The 23,863-nt window shown below is 35.8% G+C and overlaps 1 protein-coding gene across 1 annotated transcript; it reads right to left on the bottom strand.

The window, feature by feature from the left end:
- Window positions 1-443: 443 nt before the first annotated feature.
- PTX4 (pentraxin 4) lies at window positions 444-21,741 on the bottom strand. Its single transcript, XM_053694222.1, is given in 9 exon segments — window positions 444-802; window positions 805-989; window positions 991-1,022; window positions 1,024-1,229; window positions 2,497-2,519; window positions 5,456-5,666; window positions 5,669-5,879; window positions 5,881-6,135; window positions 21,408-21,741. Coding segments are annotated over 9 exon segments (1,473 nt in total). The 5' UTR covers window positions 21,525-21,741; the 3' UTR covers window positions 444-569.
- Between the last annotated feature and the right edge of the window lie 2,122 nt (window positions 21,742-23,863).

The following is a 23,863-nucleotide window of genomic DNA, read 5'->3' as shown; positions in this document are numbered from 1 at the left end:
CTATGGAATTGGAAGAAAAACATTTTTAATACACTTTGGGATCCAGAAAAGTGTGTAATTATTAAATATCCCCCTGTCTATTCTGTTATATTTAAAGCAGTTTTCAAATGTAGAAAAGTATTTGACAGTGGGTGTTCCAGGATGTTCCGGTGAGTTTCAAAGGATGATCAGGTTTGACTCAGCATTTAAAACTACTTGATTTTTTTTCACTTTTATTCTTGATGTTTTTAAAACATTTTTTGTGATGCCAGTATATTTGACAGTGAAAGTTATTTTATGTTGCAGTTAAAGGTTGCAAAATAGAAGCAGTTTTTATTGATTATAATGGAGCTGATATTGCCTTTCACTACTACTATATGACAAGGGGATGGTTAGACAGCTCTCAATTTTGCAGTGGCATTATTGCAGTGTTTTTTCATTGAGATATTAGTTTCAAGAACAAGTTTTTTTTTAATCTTATTCATTGTCATTTTAATATTCTGATAGGTTAACAATGTCAACCCAACTTAAAGGGTTAGCAATAACCTAAAGGTGTAAAAACTTATTCCGGGGTAAACCACTCTGTGCCATCAAATACTCTCCTTCGTACTATAAACATTGCTCCAAACATTGCAGTGTACCTTCTGCACATGCCCATGAAGTGAAGATGCATCTGCCAGTGGTTTAATATGGTATCTTTGCCCAGGGCTTTGCCCAGTAGCAATGCTAGAGACCTCTCCTGGTGATAGAGCATGGTTCCACATTGCAAATCCAGCCAGGTAACCCACAAAAGCTTCTGAGCTATCAAAACCACCACCCAACTATCTTGTTCCTGACCAAGAATTAGAGATCCTCCTGGTGGAATTTCATAACCTTTCTGAAATCTTGAACCAGTAGAAGTTAATCTACGGTCAACGTAGTACCAGTATTTGCCTTGAATTGATGACCAGATGAAGCAGGTGTGATGCCAATTACCATCTAGAAATGAAACCACTGGCAGTTCTCGAAAGTTGATCCCCTATCACAAAATGAAGAGACTCAAAGGGCTACTTCATTTCTTCCATGAATGACCAATTTGTTGTCATTCTCTTCTGTAGCATATGAAAGAATTGTGCCAACGTAGCTTGAATTTATACGAATCCAACTGCAGATAGAAAGTTCAAGAAGTGTCTCCCGTAGTCCCCTTCTGAAGGTGACAAAGTTTTCAGTTGAAGAGTTGGGGAAAACCAGCATGTAATCTACATTGCAAACTGAAATGAAAAATAAGTATAGTGTTAATGAAATCAAGGGGGGGATGTAGGAGCTATTTCATTTATATTTGTATTTAATGAGAAAAAATAAAAACATGTCAGAGTTAACGTCCCTACTCAAATGAAAAAAGCTAAGAAAATCCTGGTTTAGTATTTGTTTAAAGGGACAGTGATAGCAAGCTTTTTCTTTGCATTATATTTCTACTGTGGGCCAGATTACAAGTGGCGCACTAATGATAGTGTAGGCATGATAAGCTATATCGATTGACTGTACTAACAACTTTGATTTTACAAATCTATGGTAAAGCACGTTAACCAGAGAAGGGGTAGCGCAGCCTATACTTTCAATGGATATTGCACTGGCAGTACAAGTTGAAATTTATAGCTCGCGCTCGAACGGAAAAACTGTAACTGCGCTAGAAATATTTAGCTTGACTTTAGACCTAAAGTAATTAAAAAAAGGTTTTAAAAACTTGCACAAAACACATGAAAACATTAAAATAAAGAATAACACACATATATATTATATTTAATAATATATATATATATCAAATTAATATTACTAAAATGTTTTAAAAAGGTCAAAAGGTATATGGGTATATGGCAAAGTGTTTGACTTGGAAGGGCTCCAATGTATATAAATGTCTAAAAATGTGTATGTGTATATAAGGAGAGAGAGAGGGGGGGGGAGAAAGAGAGAGAGTTATATATGTGTTTATGTGTTTAAATATGCATGTGCACATATATACACATGTATACACTTATATAGACATATATATATATATATATACACTTTTGATCCTTTCCCAGTCAAATACCTTGAAACATGCAAATTGTATTAATTTTATGTGTTTGAATGTGTTTTGAAATTCCTATGTTCTTTTTATTTTTAATTAAATATACATTTTTATATATATCTGTATATATAATATATATATATCTGTATATATTCATGTATATATAATGATATATATATATATATATTTATATATATATAAATAAAATGTTCTATGTGAAGAACATAAGGAATTCAAAGTTTTCCTAACTCACTTCGGGTTTAGAACAGTGGGTCTAACGCAGTGTTGGGTTAGCGGGCTAATTTACTTATGCCGCTTTATCTGCCTTCTGCTTTACAATATGATTTTTTTTTAAATAATTAGACAAAAAAAAAAAACACTAAAAAATACTCCAAAGGCATGAATAATGTTGATTCATATACATTACCAACATTCCATAGCTTAAAATAATAATAATAATTTTGACATACATAAAAGAATGACTTTAAGTGATCTACAAAAATAGGAATAAAAACACATACATATATATGGTTTTATAATTAGGTACAATTCTAGATTTATAACTAGAGTTCAGTGATCGTAGATTGAATGATTTCAATTGTATACAGGGAGGAGGCAAGTCTCAAATGTCAGCTTACATCAGGGTATAACCTCATTAGTCCCTAATTGTATAAATAAAGCAGGAGAAAGGGACACTAAAGTCAAAATTTCATGTCCAAAAAAATGTTTTTAATGTATTTTTATACGCACACTTTCTGAGGCTCCAGCTTCTATTGGGCATGTTTACAGTATATATGAATATGAGTCTGCGATATGACCAATGGCTATCACATGATATAGAGGGCAGGAAAATAAACAAAACTTTGAAATCTGTCAGAAAAAAAATCTATATCTCATTATAAATTCAGAGTTTTACTGCAATGTCTTTTTATTATGCATGTATTGATTATGTAATTCTACTGTATTTAAAGGGACAGTCTAGTCAAACCTAAACTTTCATGATTCAGACATGGCATGTAATTTTAAACAACTTTCCAATTTACTTTTATCATCAAATTGGCTTTGTTCTCTTGGTATTCTTATTTGAAAGCTAAACCTAGGTAGGCTCATAAGCTAATTTCTAAACCCTTGAAGGCTGCCTCTTATCTGAATGCATTTGACAGGGTTTTTTTTTACAACTAGTCTGCATTAGTTTCATGTGCGCCATATAGATAACATTGTGCTCATGCCCGTGGAGTTAACCTATGAGTCAGCACTGATTGGCTAGAATGCAAGTCTGTCAAAAGAACTGAAATAAGGGGGGCAGTTAGCAGAGGCTTAGATACAAGGTAATCACAGAGGTAAAAAGTATATTAAAGGGACAGTCAACACCAGAATTTTAGTTGTTTTAAAGATAGATAATCCCTTAATTACCCATTCTCCAGTTTTGCATAACCAACACAGTTATATTAATACACGTTTTACCTCTGTAATTACCTTGTATATAAGTCTCTCCAGACTGCCCCCTTATTTCAGATCCTTTGACAGACTTGCATTTTAGCCAATCAGTGCTCGCTCCTCTGTAAATTCACGTGCATGAGCTCAATGTTATCTATATGAAACACATGAACTAACGCCCTCTAGTGGTGAAAAACTGTCAAATGCAGAGGCGGCCTTCAAGGTCTAAGAAATTAGCATATGAACCTCCTAGGTTTAGCTTTCAACTAAGAATACCAAGAGAACAAAGCACAATTGGTGATAAAAGTAAATTCGAAAGTTGCTTAAAATTACATGCCCTATTTGAATCATGAAAGTTTTTTTTGGACTTGACTGTCCCTTTAATATAAGTGTTGGTTATGCAAAACTGGGGAATGGGTAATAAAGGGATTATCTATCTTTTAAACAATACAAATACTGGAGTGGACTGTTCCTTTAATTGTCCTTTGCATACACAGATATCAGTCCAGCTAAGGGGCCGAATTATCAAGCTCCGAATGTAGCTTGATGTCCCTGTTTCCGCGCGAGCCTTCAGGCTTGACGAAAACAGAAGTTATGAAGCAGTGGTCTTAAGAACGTTGCTCCATAACTGGTCTGCCTCCCCTGAGTCTGCGGACATCAATCCGCCCGATCCAATACGATCAAGCTGATTGACACCCCTTGCTAGCGGCCAATCTGCAGGGAGCGGCATTGCACAAGCAGTTTCATGTCGGATCATGTCGGACAGACTGATGATAAATCGGTCCCCAAAATGTTTAATTAAAACTGACTTTTATTTTTGCTCATTTCAATGTTGGACCCTTATGCATTAAAATAAAGGTCAGTTTTAATTATAAAATTTGGCTGAATTGATATCCGTGTTTGCTGTGGTGTCTGAGAAGCACAGCCTATGCCAAACAAGGAATAAATCTGGGTAGTGCTGTTTTCAAAAGAGGATTTTAATGGTCCTTTAATATGAGGTATATCACTTGATTGCTCTAGATTTGCACATTGCAAATTGTGGTAATAAAATGATAATATCAAATAATTTAATTTGCATACAAATATTTCAAATCCAGTGCTAAACTACTACATATGTGCCCAGGCCTGCCGTTTGGGCAGGGTGAGAGGGGCACCCGCCCTGGACCTCATGCTTTGTTGTGCCCAGCATTGTCATTACGGGTGAAGGTATGAGAAGGTGCAGTGTAAATTCTGGATTTTGGTTATGAATTTTGAATATATAGGGACCAATTTATCAAAGGTATTGCGGATCTGATCCGACAGTGCGGATCAGGTCCGCAAGACCTTGCTGAATGCGGAGAGCAATACGCTCTCCGTATTCAACATTGCACCAGAAGCTCACAAGAGCTGCTGGTGCAACGCCACCCCCCTGCTGACTCGCGGCCAATTGTCCGCCAGCAGGGAGGTGTCAATCAACCAGATCGTATTTGATCGGGGTTGAAATTCCGGGTGATTTCTGTCCGCCTGCTCAGAGCAGGCGGGACAGGGTTATGGAACTTCATAACTGCTGTTTCTGGTGTGTCTGAAGACTCGCCAGAAACACTGGCCCACAAGCTCCGTTCGGAGCTTGATAAATGGGCCCCATAGTGTTATTCTTTATATAGGACTCATTAAATGTAGGGCCATGGGAGGGCCATACAATGGGTAGGCCATACAGGGTCCGGGGAAAAAGAGGGCCCCAAAAACATGTCTTGCCCTGGTCCCCACAATTACTAAGAGTGGCCCTGTATGTGCCAAACATATATAAAAAAATTGTAAACACATCATGAAAAGTACAACTGTATAAACAATGTCCCTTCCATAACCTTCTATATAGACCTTACTTGAACCTTCCTTGCTTGTGAGCTCTTTTTTAAGCTGTTGTTTGACCTGTCTGTGTTGTGCTTGAAGGCAATGTGGTGGTTTGAAGATTAGCCCTGATTTCTTCTTTCACACCAGTGTTATTTAGTTCACTTGTAGGTTGTGCTATCATTGGTATATGTTTGTTCTTGAGTGGAATAAGCTGCTGATGCTCTTTTCTGAAGTCTCTTGGTTTGCTCGTGCTTGGCTTGAAGCTTTTTCATATTCTGCTGGACAGTTATAACTGGCTTTGACTCATTCTCTTTATTTACAGCCTGGCTATTCTCTAGGGTATTATTCAACGGTTGAGTTGCTGTCAGCGCACTGGTGGCAATAACTTATTGTCTAAGCCACCTCTGAGCTGTTCCTCTAAGGTTGGAACTTTGCTTCTCTCCCTCTGAATCAGCGCCATTCGTTTCTGTAAAACATTATTTTCCTTCATAAGTTGATCAATTAATCTTTTCTGATTGCTGAATGCAGATGTCAGATTAGATATTACAATATTTTGATCCTTCTGCTCTTTGGCCACCTGTTTGTTGTTTTTTTGTCAACACTTGCTCCAGTGATGAAAATCTTACATCTTGCTTCTTGCTTTTTTTCTGAAGTTTTTTCAACCACAGTTTTATTGTATTTAGCTCTGTCTGAGTTACTTCGCTGGATGCATTGACAGCTTCAGTCAACATCTGTTGCTGGACCGCAACGTTATCAAAGCGAGCATCAATATTGTACGAGATGTTATAGTTTTCTGCAATCCCCTGAAGACGTGTTAGTGTTAATTCTTGAAATCGACGAAACTGCAGGGGAAAAAAGAAAATTCTGCTTAAAGGACCACTAAAGTAAAAATTAAAGTTTTGTGGTTCAGATAAAGCATGCAATTAAAAAAAAGGTCTAATATACTTCCATTATAAAAATGTGCACATTCAGTTTAAACACAAACTTATAGAGGGCTATGACTACGCTACCAGTCGAAATGCGTAAGCTGTGTTTGCCACACCACCTTCCTTCTTACGTGTTTATCTCCTCGTGGTTTTTATACTTTGGAAAATAAAACTCAAGTTTTATCTACTTTGGACATCTGTGATTACGAGTCTTGCGTTAGCCTTAAAAAGCAGCGTTGAGGGGTCCCAATGCTACTTTTTAATGCCGCTGGAATTACGAGTCAGGCAGGTACAGGTGTACCGCTCACTTTTTTCCCCGCGATTTTCGCATACTGCAAATCCCCTTACGTCAATTGCGTATCCTATCATTTAATGGGATTTTCCTAACGCCGGTATTACAATTGCTTGAAAAAGTGAGCGGTACACCCTCTCCTGTCCAGACTCCTACCGCATTTAAAAGTCAGTAGTTAAGAGTTTTATGGGCTAACACCATAACATAAAACTCTTAACTAAAGTGCTACAAAGTACACCTAACACCCATAAACTACCTATTAACCCCTAAACCGAGGCCCCCCCCCCACATCGGAAACACTTAACTAAAATGTTTAACCCCTAATCTGCCGAACCGGACATCGGCCGCCACTGTAATAAATATATTAAACCCCTAAACCGCCGCACTCCCGCCTCACAAACACTACTTAAATTTTATTAACCCCTAATCTGCCGTCCCTAACATCGCCGACACCTACCTATATTTATTAACCCCTAATCTGCCGCCCCCAATGTCGCCGCTACTATATTAAATTTATTAACCCCTAAACCTAAGTCTAACCCTAAGTCTAACCCCCCTAACTTAAATATAATTTAAATACATCTAAATAACTTTACTACAATTAAATAAATTATTCCTATTTAAAACTAAATACTTACCTATAAAATAAACCCTAAGCTAGCTAACAATATAACTAATACTTACATTGTAGCTAGCTTAGGGTTTATTTTTATTTTACAGGCAACTTTGTATTTATTTTAACAAGGTACAATAGTTATTAAATAGTTATTAACTATTTAATAACTTCCTAGTTAAAATAAGTACAAATTTACCTGTAAAATAAATTCTAACCTAAATTACAATTACACCTAACACTACACTATCATTAATTAATTACATAAATTACCTACAATTAACTACAATTAAATACAATTACAATAAATAAACTAAAAAAAACCCCCACTAAATTACAGAAAATAAAAAAAGAATTACAATTTTTTTTAAACTAATTACACCTAATCTAATCCCCCTAATAAAATAAAAAAGCCCCCCAAAATAATTAAAATTCCCTACCCTAGTTTAAAAAAAATTGTAATTCTTTTTTTATTTTCTGTAATTTAGTGGGGTTTTTTTGTACTTTAGTTTATTTAATTTAATTGTTTTTAATTGTAGGTAATTTATGTAATTAATTTAATGATAGTGTAGTGTTAGGATTTATTTTACAGGTAAATTTTGTACTTATTTTAACTAGGAAGTTATTAAATAGTTATAACTATTTAATAACTATTCTACCTAGTTAAAATAAATACAAAGTTGCCTGTAAAATAAATATAAAATCCTAAGCTAGCTACAATGTAACTATTAGTTATATTGTAGCTATCTTATGGTTTATTTATATAGGTAAGTATTTAGTTTTAAATAGGATTAATTTATTTTAATTGTAGTAAATTTATTTCGATGTATTTAAATTATATTAAAGTTAGGGGGTGTTAGGGTTAGGGTTAGACTTAGGTTTAGGGGTTAATAAATATATTAATAGTGGCGGCGACGTTGGCGGCGGAAGATTAGGGGTTAATAAATTTAATATAGTTGCAGCGACATTGGGGGGGCAGATTAGGGGTTCATAAGTATAATGTAGGTGGCGGCGGTGTCCGGAGCGGCAGATTAGGGGTTAATAATATAATGCAGGTGTCGGCGATGTCGGGGGTGTCAGATTAGAGGTTAATAAGTGTAATATTAGGGGTGTTTAGACTCGGGGTTTCATGTTAGGGTGTTAGGTGCAGGCATAACTTTTTATTTCCCCATAGGAAACAATGGGGCTGCGTTACAAGCTGAACGCTGCTTTTTTTGCAGGTGTTAGGTTTTTTTTCAGCCAGCTCAGCCCCATTGTTTCCTATGGGGAAATCGTGCACGAGCAGGTTTTGCCAGATCACCACTACCGTAAGCAGCGCTGGTATTACAGTGAGATGTGGAGCAAAATTTTGCTCAACGCTATCTTTTCTGAGGCTAATGCCGGCTTGAAGAAAACCTGTAATACCAGCGTTGTCTTAAGTGAGCGGTGAGAAAAAAAAGGCTTGTTAGCCCCGCACACCATTACCGACCAAAAACTCGTAATCTAGCCGTATGTATTTACAGACATATATACATATGTATACATATATAGACATATAAATAAGTGCATTGGAGCCCTTTGCAGTCAAGTAGATGAAAACATGAAAAATCCTATTTATGCAATATTTATATTTATTTAAATGTTATATTATACATTCCAATGTTCTTCACATAGCATAATATGTTCTATTTATTTTAAAATAGATATTCATATATATATATATATCTGTATATATCTATACGTATATATAATCAGGTCTAAATATATATTTGTGCAAAAATCCATTAGATACTACAGTATATTTAAATAGCTCTTTAAGATTTAATAGAACATATTCTGCTATTTGCAGAGAGAGCATTTGGATCATAACATATGCAAAATTATCTTCTTATGTTGTGATTTAAATACCACAATCGTGCTTTTGTGACTTGTGGGTGTTTTGGCTCCATTGAAGTCTATAGGGGAATGCGATTTTGCATTCGCGACTCTTGTAAATTCTATTTGTTACTCCAACCTTAAGATTGCGAGAGTGCAAACTTTTTACTTTCAACTCTTAATACGAGCTCGAATCTCTGAGCACAAAAAAAAATACTTTTAACAGTTTTAAACGTTTTGAACGCGAACACAAACTACCGTTCCACTAATAATCCCGGCCCAATATGTTTTAATATGATTTAAAAAAAAACTCTTTTTCTGTGGTGTTCTAATCATGGATACTGGTGGTCACCTCTAGCCAATATTGTAGAACGACAAATTCTCACAGATACCAATAACCATGTATTTGCAAATCTACTATTTTTATATCACCAAAAGGACAAAGGAAATAGGTTAATGGGGGGAAAGAAAGCTTTAGAGGTGGGCATAAATTGTAGAAAATGATAACTGGCACTAGTACCCGCCCTTCACCTTTGATATCTGGCTTTGTGCAAACCTTAGTATGGACCTTTCATTTTAAAACATCTAGAATCACCATGTTCTTAAATAAAACAACATAGTTCAATTAAGAAATTATTAATTATTTCTTATTTTTTTCCTTTTTATGCAACTACAGACCTTCTTCCAATACCTGGGATTCATGTGATCCTCCCATCCCACTGCTTCTTCATACTACTGACCACACCAATTACCTCTAAGAACCATGGCCTTGATTCCAATCAATTGGTTAAATGGTACAATGAAAACATTGTACAGCAACACATGTGTTTTATTTTTAATTAATTTCAAAGCAATTCCAATTAATACAATGAAATAACAGCAAAAGCAAATTAAATGGACATTCCAGCCAACATTGGAATCCAGTTTTGAATAGAAGTATTTTTGTAAGATACAAATATTAGCAAAAGTGCTTCTAATAAAAGCTATAGCTGTTTCAAAATTATATTTAAGTATGCACCGTGCACCAGCATTTTAAATACAGCCCTTGGTCAGAGAACCTAAGGTTCTTGTACCATCTGGCAATGATTCAATGGGGTAAATTTATTAATGTGCGAGCAGACATGATACAATGTAGCGTATCATGTCCGCGGCAGATCGATAAATGCTAACAGCATACGTTGTCTGCATTTAACATTGCACAAGCTGTTCTTGTGAACTGCTGGTGCAATGCCCCCCCTGCAGATTTGCGGTGTCCCTCAGAGCAGGTGGACGAGTTATGGGAGCCGCAGTCCATACGGAGCTTGATAAATTGACCTCAGTGTGTTAATTGCTGATATGATCCCACTGGCACTCTGAGCATCTGCAGTATTAAACTGCACTGAGAATATCTAGCTATGCTTCACACATGCATGTGCAGAGAAAAATGAGAGGATTACCACATTAACAATATGGATGTTCATGTCAATGCTATTATTGCATGAAACGCTTCATTGCTTTCATACAGTTATTTGAGCGATGGACACTCCTTGCCGTGTAATTATGCTTGGTCATTTTTAACTTGGATTGGCTTATGCTTCATGCTGATCATTTTTTATAAATAGGCAAACATGTTTGTTTCTGTAAATATAAAGATATTTTTGCAATTGCATAAGTCATAATCTATCAATAGCAGTCAGCTTTACAGACAGGGACAGTAAACAAACAGAAAACACCTTGAGATTTGAATATAAAATGTTTAGTTATGTGTAATAAAAGCAATATACTTTCATTATTTATTTTGCCCCCTTTTAACAGATAACGACTGCAAAACAATCACATTTCTACTAACTAACACCTAGATTATGAGTTTTGCATTAGAGGCTATGCGGTGCTAACGAGCAGTTTTCCCTCACCGCTCACTTACCTGCAGCGCTGGTATTACGAGTTTTCAGAAACCCGTAGTTAAAAGACAAGAAGTGAGCATTGAGCAAAATTTTGCTCATTACCGCACTCCAATACCAGCGCTGCTTAAGTCAGCGGTGAGCTGGTTGTACGTGCTCGTGCACGATTTCCCCATAGGAACCAATGGGGAGAGCCGGCTGAAAAAAGTCTAACACCTGCAAAAAAGCAGCGTAAAAACTCAGTAACGCAGCCCCATTGATTCCTATGGGGAAACCACATTTTATGTTTACACCTAACACCCTAACATGAACCCCGAGTCTAAACACCCCTAATCTTACACTTATTAACCCCTAATCTGCTGCCCTGACATCACCGACACCGACATTATTTTTATTAACCCCTAATCTGCCGATCCGGACACCGCCGCCACCTACATTATAGTTATGAACCCCTAATCTGCTGCCCCCAACATCGCCGACACCTACATTATATTTATTAACCCCTAATCTGCCGCCTCCAATGTCGCTGCAACCTACCTACACTTTTTAACCCTTAATCTGCCGCCCCCAACGTTGCCACCACTATAATAAACAAATTAACCTCTAAACCGCTGCTCTCCTCCCGCCTCGCAAACATTAAAGGGACATTAAACACTAAATACATGCTAGATAGAATGATGCATTCAAAGAAAAGATTAGTCCATGACTAACATGTAGATGTATTTTTTAAAGTTTCCTTAGTTGTTTAAAAAGTGACAACATAAGTGTAAAGTTTTAGTGTCTATAAAACACTGGGAGCTGCCATGTTGTAACTTGTGTTACCTTCTCTGCTGTGGCCAATTAGGGTCAGTTATAAATAGGTCACTAGAGTGTGCAGCCAATGGTTGTGCTGGATTTAACAGTATTCTGCACTTCCATTTCTAACAGGAACTGAACAGCTCACAATTTCAGAATGGAATTACAGGCAAAGAGGACAAAATAAATAATGAAAGTATATTGCAGAGTTATTTTATTATATACAATTTATCATTTTATATTACCATCTCAAAGTGTTTAATGTCCCTTAAAGGTAGAAAATTAAAAAGGTAGAATTAAGGTAGAAAAAATCCTATTGGCTGATGCAATTAGGTGTAGGGGGTCTATTTATAGTGTAGCAGGCATACATATCTAGGCGCTAGTTGCTTATCTCCAACATTGTACTTTATCTAGGAAAGCTCAGGAGCAGCAGAGAACCTAGGTTCTAGCTGTTGATTGGTAGCTGCATATACTGTATATTGATTGTGATTGGCTCACCCATGAGTTCAGTTAGAAACTATTAGTGCATTGCTGCTACTTTAACAAATGATACCAAAAGAATGAAACAAATTAGATAATAGAAGTAAATTAGAAAGTTGTTTAAAATGATATGCTCTGTCTGAATCATGAAAGAAAAAAATGTGGGTTTCATGTCCCTTTAAAATAACTAGAGATAGAGAAGGTAAAGAGAGGAGAGTGAAGCAAAAAAGAAAAAAAAAACAATTTGCCACTCAGGATTATTACCAGAATTGTGCAAATAAAATCAGTTTGTGACATAAAGTAATCTTCAAAAAAAATTAAGAAAAAAAAATTGTCTGATATGTTATTCTTTAGCAAGACAATATATTTTAATTACAAGGTGTTTACTGTTCCTTTAATGTCAAATAAACTTTAAGAAGAATACACCTTATTATATTACAGAAATGAATTTTGAGCAGGTCCGTCTTTCCAGTTCTGTGTATCAGTATTTTTTTCACAATCCAATTGTTAAAGGGACAGTCAACACCAAAAAATGTAATTGTTTAAAAAGATAGATAATCCCTTTATTTAACATTCCCCAGTTTTGCACAACCAACACTGTTATATTAATATACTTTTTACCTCTGTGATTACCTTGACAGACTGGCATTTCAGGCAAGTAGTACTAAATGAAATAACTCCACGGGCATGAGCACAATGTTATTTATATGAAACTCAGGAACTAATGTCCTCTAGGTGTGAAAAACTGTCAAATGCATTCAGATAAGAGGCGGCCTTAAAGGGCGTAGAAATTAGCATATGAGCCTACATAGGGTTTAGCTTTAAACTAAGAATACCAAGAGAATAAAGCAAATTTGATGATAAAAGTAAATTAGAAAGTTGTTTAAAATGGCATGCCCTGTCTGAATTATTAAACTTTAATTTGGACTTTACTGTCCCTTTAACAACATTTCCGTATTGGGAAAACTTCAGATGGAATCTGAGCAGATAGCAGTAAAATCACCCATACAATGCATAGACAGCAATTGCTTTGGCAATCAAAAATCCTCTTTATCAGGAGTTTTGCGCTTTATTTTGGCAACAAATACAGATCAAATTGATCAAGTATAAAACACGTATAACAAGAGGATTTGAAATAATTCTTTACTCGTTTACATGTGCAACACACCCTAAAACGGCAACATGCTCCATTTCAGATGTATATATGAAAATATTGTCTAGATAAATTAAACCTATATTAAAGGGACACTGAACCCAAATTTCTTCTTTCGTAATTCAGATAGAGCATGCAATTTTAAGCAGCTTTCTAATTTACTCCTAGTATAAATTTGTCTTCTTTCTCTTGCTATCTTTATTTGAAAAAGAAAGTCCAAAACCCTGGACAGCACTTGTTTATTGGTGGATTCATTTATCCACCAATCAGCAAGAACAACCCAGGTTGTTCACAGAAATGGGCCGGCATCTAAACTTACAGTCTTGCTTTTCAAATAAAGATACCAAGGGAATGAAGAATATTTGATAATAGGATTAAATTAGAAAGTTGCTTAAAATTGCATGCTCTATCTGAGTCACAAAAGAAAAAATTTGGGTTCAGTGTCCCTTTAAGCGCTATTGTATATTATTATAATTATTATTTTTTAAAGTGAAATACCTAGAAAAACTTTTAAATCCTTTTATAAGTATTACTCGAAAGTAAGCAGATGCTTAGAAGACTGAGGCAGAGATGTTAAATTATGTTTTTTTCCCTTTACATGAATTAGAATATGAGTTGTTGATTGTCCTATACAATGCAGAAGTAGCATGTGCGTTACAAGTTGAAAGTAAACTCATTTGCTCAATCGCAATTGAATTTAACACTCGTTAAATACAAGTTGGACAAAAAACATAAAAAATACATTACAAAGTACAGTAACACTCATAATTACACTATCTTATAAAAAATATTTAAAAAATAATTGCAATAAAATGTTGTAAGGGCTCAAAGATATGAGGTTTCAGGTGTTAGAAAAAAACAAAACTACAAAGGGTTTTAACATACATACACACGGCTAAATATATAGATATATATATATATATACTCCAAAGAATTAACTTGCACCCGGTTTCTTCAATAAGAATGTTACCACTTTATTCACATATTGTGGTACACTTCACATCCGAAAACATCCAACGTTTCGGTCCTCCCCCTGGGACCTGTATGATCCTTGATAATATGTGAATAAGTGGTAATATCCTTATTGAAGAAACTGGGTGCAAGTTATTTCTTTGGAGTGTGTTTGGAGACTCTGCACTGGCCATTGTTACCTTACAGCAGAGCTTTCCAAACTTTTCATGTTGGTGACACACTTTTTAGACCTACATCATTTTGCGACACAGTAATTAATTCAGTTGTACTAGCAAAAAGGAGGTTCAACTAACTTGTTTTAAGAGATACGGACACATACATAAATTATATAAGTATAATTATATATAGTAACAGTATGTATGTGCAAGAATTAAAAATAGTTTAATAACACCAATAGCTACTTACTATTTTAATGTGATGTATGAGGTTAATGGGATGAACACAATTTCTGAATATTTGGTGGAATATTAGATAAAGACACCCACATTTCATCATCAAGCATTTTTAAGTTTCCACTTCCTATCCATATATCAAGAGCTAGAGCAGCAATGCACTACTGGGAGCTAGTTGCAATAAACCCCCACTGACTTATGCTCAGCGTTTAAGCTGCCGCCCTCAGAGCTCGGTGAGTCCGATTGACTACTGCCCACACTGCAACACACTGCTGTCCCACTCAATGACTATACATGCAGTCACGAGCCAATTAAGGAGACTACACATGCAGTCAAGTGCCAATGTGCCGCCAAAGCTGCCAATGGGAATAGTTTCAGTTCCCACTGAGCTGCGCCAATTGGTTAAGATGATCTGTGACCCACAAGGTATCAATCACGTGTCAACCATGTGATATGTGTAGCAGGCAGGCGGAAAGTCAGAAACCAAAAAAATAAATTTAAAAAAAATTGTGCTGAAGCAGGGACACACCTACACACTGCTGCCGACACACTAGTGTGTCCCGACACACAGTTTGGAAAGCACTGCCTTACAGGGAGTGCTAAGGTTGTGTTAGACATATATATATATATATATATATATATATATATATATATATATATATATATGTTTATATGTGTTTACATATGCATTTTATGTATTTACTAGTGTATATATGTATTTACAGACATATATACACATATAAACACACATACATATGTATGTATGTATATATATCCATTTGAGTAAAGAATCTGAAGTTTTGTAAAATCATTTTTATGCAATATGCATTTTTAAAGAAACAGTAAAGTTGAAATTAAACTTTCATGATTCAGATAGAGCATGTGATTATAAATACCTTTCCAATTTACTTCTGTTATCAAATTTGATTTGTTCTATTGGTATCTTTTATTGAAGAGCAAAACTAGGTAGGCTCATAAGAGTGTGCAAAAGTCTTTAGTATTCTATGACAGCAATGTTTTACAACATTGTATGACAAAGCTACAAATAATGTTGGAAAAAACTGCTGCCATAGAGTACTAAAGACACGTGCACACTCCTGAGCTCTTATTTTACACTTCAATAAAAGATACCAAGAGAACAAAGCAAATTTGATAACTAAATTGGAAAAGTTGTTTAAAATTGCATGCTCTATCTGAATCATTAAAGTGAATGTAAATTTTGATGCTAAAGTGCCCGGTTTTTAAAAATTCTATTAAAAACAGGGGCACTTTATTTCATCAAAATTTACATTTCACTCCAGATGTAAAACATAACGTACCTTTTAATCTTTACAGCAGCTCCAGCTTCCTCCGGTCATCGCAAGCCATTTCTGATGTCAGAAATGATGGATAGGTCATCCTACAATCAAGGCTTCCCCCCCCCCCCCGGGGGAATCAGTGTCTGATTCAATGCTGTGATTGGAGGAAGCCGTATTCCTCATTTTAGACCCAGAAATAGGCTTTGCAACAGGTGGAGGAAGCTGGAGCTGCTGTGAAGATTAAAAGGTAAGTTTTTTTTTTCACAAAAGGAGTGAAATGAAAATAAAGTTTAATGTTTACTTTACTGTCCCTTTACCAAAGTGTTTTAAAGGGACATTCCAGTCAAAATTGAAATGCACATAGATAATGAATTACATTTTTGAAGAGAAACATATTTGCAAAAGTGCTTCTTCTTAAAGTTATCACTGTTTTAGTGTTAACATTTTTCTCTGCACGTGCATGTGAAGCAAAGCTAAATATTCTCAGTGCACCAGCATTTTAAATACTGCAGCTCCTCAGAGTGCCATTGTGATTGTATCATGTCAGAAATTAACAATTTGAGTCATGACTAGATGGCACAAGCACCTTCGGATCGCTGAGCAAGTGCTGTGTTTAAAATGCTGGTGCACGTAGCATACTTAAATACACTTTTGAAACAGCTACAGTTTTTAATAGAAGCCTTTTTTGCTAATACAGTTATATAATAAAAATGTTTCTATTAAAAACTGATATGCATCCATGTGGATTCCAGTTTTAGCTGGAATGTCCCTTTGTACTGTTAATATTTCACTTTTTAATGTTCTTCACATAGTGGAATATGTTCTAAGTATTTCTAAATAGATATCCTCCTATATATCTGTATATATTTATACCTATATATAAAAAGCTGAGAAGAAAATAGCACTTGAATATTTATGTGTAAAAAAGAAAAATATATTACCTTTCAAATTTCTTCAGTAAACACAATAATAATAAGTGGTCTGTGAACAGTTATACTTCAGCTACTGTCCAGCTGCATGTTGAAAAAAAAAAAATATATAGCCAATCAGCATCAGCAGTGCTGAGGTAATGCTATGCTTTATTGTGATTTTATGAGATTTCACTGAACTCTCATGAGATTTCATAGTAAGAGTAGGGAAATTGCATGACTGTGCCTGAACATGCCAGATGCTTACTCCTGGGACCTGCATCCTGATTGGCTGTTTGAAGTCCCTTTGTAGTGGGACGTTAAGGTAAAATATCTTCCTCTTTTTACATGGAGATGTTCAGGTGATATTTTCTATTCAGTTTTTTACAGTTATGCTGCATCACTTTCATGTGCTTCAACATTTGGGAATCTAGGGGTCGATCCGATATAAAGCGTCGCCCGCAAAAGCCGGCGATGCCAATATTTACGCTGATTTGGTATCCTATTTACGGTGTAACCTAGAAGTTACGCGCGTATATTTCTGCCGTCGCCCGTAGTTTTTTGGGCCATAGGCAGGTATACCAAACCAGCGCAGTTTGGTATCCAATATGCAGCGTAAGGACTTACGTGGCGAAAATGGAGAAAACTTACTCCATTTTCACCTCGCCACAAAAAGCAGCCGTAAGAAGCCTTACGCTGACTATTGGAGCCCCGTAACTCCCTAAACTGGCTGCTAAAATAAACCTAACACCTAACGCATGCGCTATGTCTATCTCCCTGTCAACCGCGATCTTCTAAAATAAACCTAACACCTAACGCATGCGCAATGTCTATCTACCTGTCAACCGCGATCCACCCCCCCCCCCGAAATCCCTAATAAAGTTATTACCCCCTAAACCGCCGCTCCCGGACCCCGCCGCCATCTACATAAACTAACCCCCTACTGTGAGCCCCTAAAACCGCCGCCATCTACCTTATCTATCCCCTAATCTGACCCCTTACACCGCCGCCACCTATATAAAAATTATTAACCCCTAATTTAATCTACCTACCCCGCCGCCAGCTATGTTATCTATATTAACCCTAAGTATATTATAGTTAATATAGTTATTACATTATATATATTAACTATATTAACCCTAATTATATTAGGGTTAATATAGTTAATATAGTTACTATAGTATTTATATTAACTATATTAACTCTATCTAACCCTAAAACCCCTAACTAAATGTATATTAAATTAATCTAATTAATTTATAAACTAAAATATTCCTATTTAAATCTAAATACTTACCTATAAAATAAACCCTAAGATAGCTACAATATAATTAATAATTACATTGTAGCTATGTTAGGGTTAATATTTATTTTACAGGTAAATAGTTAATTATTTTAACTAGGTATAATAGATATTAAATAGTTATTAACTATTTAATATCTACCTAGTTAAAATAATTACCCAATTACCTGCAAAATAAATCCTAACCTAAGTTACAAATACACCTACACTATCAATAAATTAAATAAACTACAAATATCTATCTAAAAATACAATTAAATTAACTAAACTAAATTACAAAAAAAAAAAACACTAAATTACAAAAAATAAAAAAAAGATTACAAGATATTTAAGCTAATTACACCTATTCTAAGCCCCCTAATAAAATAATAAACCCCCAAAATAAAAAAATTCCCTGCCCTATTCTAAATTAAACAAATTTCAAAGCTCTTTACCTTACCAGCCCTTAAAAGGGCCTTTTGTGGGGCATGCCCCAAAGAATTCAGCTCTTTTGCATACAACAAATACAATCCCCCCCCCCCATTACAACCCACCACCCACATACCCCTATTCTAAAACCACCCAAACCCCCCTTAAAAAAGCCTAACACTACCCCCCTGAAGATCTCCCTACCTTGTCTTCACCACACCGGGCCGAACTCCTGATCCGATCCGGGCGATGTCTTCCTCCAAGCGGCAAAGAAGAATTCTTCCTCCGGCGATGTCATCCTCCAAGCGGCAAAGAAGAATTCTTCCTCCGGCGACGTCTTCCTCCAAGCGGCAGCAAAGTCTTCATTCTTCCGGCGGCATCTTCAATCTTCTTTCTTCGCTCCGCCGCCGCGGAGCATCCATCCCGGCCGACTGCTGAACTTGGATGAGGTACCTTTAAATGACGTCATCCAAGATGGCGTCCGCCGAATTCCGATTGGCTGATAGGATTCTATCAGCCAATCGGAATTAAGTTAAAAAAATCTGATTGGCTGATTGAATCAGCCAATCAGATTCAAGTTCAATCCGATTGGCTGATCCAATCAGCCAATCAGATTGAGCTCGCATTCTATTGGCTGTTCCGATCAGACAAAGTAGGGAGATCTTCAGGGGGGTAGTGTTAGGCTTTTTTAAGGGGGGTTTGGGTGGTTTTAGAATAGGGGTATGTGGGTGGTGGGTTGTAATGGGGGGGGGTATTGTATTTGTTGTATGCAAAAGAGCTGAATTCTTTGGGGCATGCCCCACAAAAGGCCCTTTTAAGGGCTGGTAAGGTAAAGAGCTTTGAAATTTGTTTAATTTAGAATAGGGCAGGGAATTTTTTTTATTTTGGGGGTTTATTATTTTATTAGGGGGCTTAGAATAGGTGTAATTAGCTTAAAAATCTTGTAATCTTTTTTTTATTTTTTGTAATTTAGTGTTTGTTTTTTTTGGTAATTTAGTTTAGTTAATTTAATTGTATTTTTAGATAGATGTTTGTAGTTTATTAAATTTATTGATAGTGTAGGTGTATTTGTAACTTAGGTTAGGATTTATTTTACAGGTAATTGGGTAATTATTTTAACTAGGTAGATATTAAATAGTTAATAACTATTTAATATCTATTATACCTAGTTAAAAAAATTAACAATTTACCTGTAAAATAAATATTAACCCTAACATAGCTACAATGTAATTATTAATTATATTGTAGCTATCTTAGGGTTTATTTTATAGGTAAGTATTTAGATTTAAATAGGAATATTTTAGTTTATAAATGAATTAGATTAATTTAATATAAATTTAGTTAGGGTTAGATAGAGTTAATATAGTTAATATAAATACTATAGTAACTATATTAACCCTAATATAATTAGGGTTAATATAGTTAATATATATAATGTAATAACTATATTAACTATAATATACTTAGGGTTAATATAGATAATATAGCTGGCGGCGGGGTAGGTAGATTAAATTAGGGGTTAATCATTTTAATAGAGATGGCGGCGGTGTAAGGGGCTTACATTAGGGGTTAATAATATTAATATAGCTGGCGGCGGTATAGGGGGATTAGATTAGGGGTTAATAATTTTTATATAGGTGGCGGCGGTGTAAGGGGTCAGATTAGGGGATAGATAAGGTAGATGGCGGCGGTTTTAGAGGCTCACAGTAGGGGGTTAGTTTATGTAGATGGCGGCGGGGTCCGGGAGCGGCGGTTTAGGGGGTAATAACTTTATTAGGGATTTCGGGGGGGGGGGGGGGATCGCGGTTGACAGGGAGATAGACATTGCGCATGCGTTAGGTGTTAGGTTTATTTTAGCAGATCGCGGTTGACAGGGAGATAGACATTGCGCATGCGTTAGGTGTTAGGTTTATTTTCTAGTTAGTTTAGGGAGTTACGGGGCTCCAATAGTCAGCGTAAGGCTTCTTACGGCTGCTTTTTGTGGCAAGGTGAAAATGGAGTAAGTTTTCTCCATTTTCGCCACGTAAGTCCTTACGCTGCATATTGGATACCAAACTGCGCTGGTTTGGTATACGTGCCTATGGCCCAAAAAACTACGGGCGACGGCAGAAATATACGCGCGTAACTTCTAGGTTACGCCGTATATAGGATACCAAATCAGCGTAAATATTGGCGTCGCCGGCTTTTGCGGGCGACGCTTTATATCGGATCGACCCCCACGTCCCTTTAAATCTTACTTAATACTTTAAAAATAATCAAAGGTTTCAAAGTCGCATTTTAAAAAGTGAAATCTGTAACTGAGGTGTTATTAGATGTTAAAGAGGTAATAGTGATTTGTTATAGGTTTGGTGAATATAATCTATTTTTTTTTCATTATGTTTATAAAAGCAGAATAAATGTAATGAGATTTATTTGTTGCCAGGTTATTATACCATTTAAAAAATATTATAGTGATTCTGATGTTACAAAACTAAATTAGGCAAATTTGTTATAAATTTTCAAGCCTGACTAATTTAGAATTTTTTTTTTCAATTTACAGAGTGAATTTATTAAGCCATCCCATAATATAATCTTGAGAACAGACATCAAAGCAATGTATCACCTTCTCACATCTGACTGCTGCTTTTACTTTAATAATTAAATTATTTATAGGGCAAAGCCTAAACTTTGTTCTAAAGGGAAATATCTAAGATAATGCATGACCCTGTAACTAGCTTTACATATTACACAGTGATTAGCAGTCATTCTGCTTTTAGTGACTCATCACAGACAAATGCAAATGATATCATGTGACATAAATGAATTACAATGATAATTGACTAATACTTTGTATTACATACCTGTTCCTCCAGTCTTCGGAAACGCTCAAAGAAAGGTTTCCTTTGGTCTAGAATTCGACGTTGTTCCAACAGGACATTTGGGAAACAGAAAGCAACTAGGAAAAAAAACCTTAACATACTGCCACTGTTATGAGGAGATACTAAAGGTGTTATATGCTTCGTACCACTGTCCTAATCAGCAGTTTAATTAGTTTTCTTCTAATCTCTACACTTGCCCTACTAACGCGTTGGCCCCTCTCACTTGTATATTTCTAACTTTCACTGCTTCTTTACTTGATTGTAAAGCTGTTGCTACTGCTTATTCTTTTTCCATCTGATCTTTCTGCTTCTCCTTTTCCACCCCCACGAAGGCTTGATGGATTCATCCACAAATAGATGAGTTTTACAGACTCCTAAAACATTCCATTGAGACAATTTTAGCTGCAAGAAAAGCTTCTCTATGGGAGGTGCGCAGAAAGTTATATTTGTGGAACGATTTGCTAAACTAACTATTTAAGTCTCCAAGGGATATTAACCCCTTTGGTACTGGGAGGTTTAGAGAAAAATTTGATCAAAGTATCAGAGAATTTTTAGCATTTTTGCTATCACTCTATTTAAACAGAAATAGAGCTTTGTTTTTGTTTTTATTTACCTACCAAAACTATATATTTATTTTAAGAAGACAATCCAAGGTATTGATCTAGGCTTATTTTGGAATATTGCATGCCTCAATTTCACCGCCAAATGTGATCATATAAAAAAAAATTGTTAACTTTTTTCTAACAAACTTTAGGTTTCTCACTGAAATTTCTTACAAACCGCTTGTGCAGTCATAACATAAATGGTTGTAAAAGCTTCTCTGGGATCCCCTTTGTTGAGAAATAGCAGACATGCATTGCTTTGCCAATGCTTTTTGTTATTTAGAAGGCCGTTAATTGCAGCTGTGCACAACAATTCTGAAATTCCCAGCAGTGAAGGGGTTATTTAGTTAGGAGGTTAGGGTAATAGTATTGTAATGTAGGGATTACACTCCCACCTGACATCTCCCACCTCCATGATCCCTCCCAAACAGTTCTCCCCCCCCACACACACACACACACCTACACTCCTCACAACCTTCTTAGGTACTGGCAGTCAGTTTAGAGCTTTCTTTCCATTATTATTATTATGTTATCATTGTTTTTTTCTTCAGTGTAGGATCCCTCCTCAACCCTAAACAGCTCTCTAACACCCCCCCCCACACACACACACACACACACACACACACACTAGTGGTAGCCATATTAGGTACTGGAAGTTTTTTTTAAAAAAATATATATATATTTATTTATTTATCTATTTATTTATTAATTTATATGTTTTCTGCAGTGTAGGAGTTCACCCTCCCTGCAATCATTATGTAGGGTGCTGATTTCCCCTTTTTCTGTAGTGTAGTGTCCCATCCCATGTTGATATGCATTATAGGTTGTTTTTTTTTTTTTTTTGTTATTTTGTTTTGTTTTAATTGTCATTCCTATGCTGAAAAGTAAAGATTTTTTTGCTCTTATGCTTGTGGGGTGTGTTTTACTATCTACCAGAGAAGCATTCAACCTGGGAACGAACAATAGCATAATAGTTTGTTCTATAGCTAGTTACCACCCAAGAAGCAGTCTCTTTTTGCTCAACATGTGCCTTTCACAGAGAAGAACTTTCCTGTAGCATATCAGTCTGACCCTGACTTAACAGTACAGTCCAGCCCCGAAAATACCATGCAATCCCTCTCTGAACAAGGGAAACGGCAAAACCACAGACCTACGTTTCGGCCTAGTGTGGGCCTCGTCAGTGAGTCTCTTTTTATTTATGCAAATTATGACTTAGGAAAGTCTCCCTAAGCATGATGCAGGAATCCAGACATGGACCTGTTGCTCAGTGTGCCTAGAGGGATATGGTTGCACCTCACTGACAAGGCCCCCACTAGGTTATGTTTTTGCCAGAAAGCTTCATTGCCACTAAACAGTTGTGCACAGACATACACTCCCTCTTAGTTTCAAAACAACAATTAAACAGCTTTAGTTTAACATTTTAAACAAACAAATTATATATTGTTTCTGTTTAAATAGTGCTCTTTTAATATGCATGGTATGTGTTACATATAATCCCCCCACCACCACATTTTTTTGTCTTTTACAATAAATTCATGTAACAGTGGGAATTTGTTAGTTTACCTGATTTGTAGACTAACTATAAATACCAGCACTCCAATAAAAAAAAATATCCATTTCAGTATTCTGTATTTAAAATAGCAGATGTTCTGGAGATATTCCAGCTGGCACAATCTTTTTAGCTACCCTTTTTCTCCTCATCTATTCTTCTATGGAATATATGAGTGTATAAAAGGGATTCTTCCACACTTACTAATGAAATAATTTAGATAACCTACATGTCATTCCCTCATCTATCCTCCTATTACTCTCCACAAGCTCATTCTTCATCTAGGA

The sequence above is a fragment of the Bombina bombina genome, chromosome 11 (genome assembly GCF_027579735.1).
Source record: "Bombina bombina isolate aBomBom1 chromosome 11, aBomBom1.pri, whole genome shotgun sequence".
Classification (NCBI taxonomy): Eukaryota; Metazoa; Chordata; class Amphibia; order Anura; family Bombinatoridae; genus Bombina; species Bombina bombina.
Note: the sequence above shows the minus strand (reverse complement) of the source record. Positions and strands in the feature narration are given on the sequence as shown.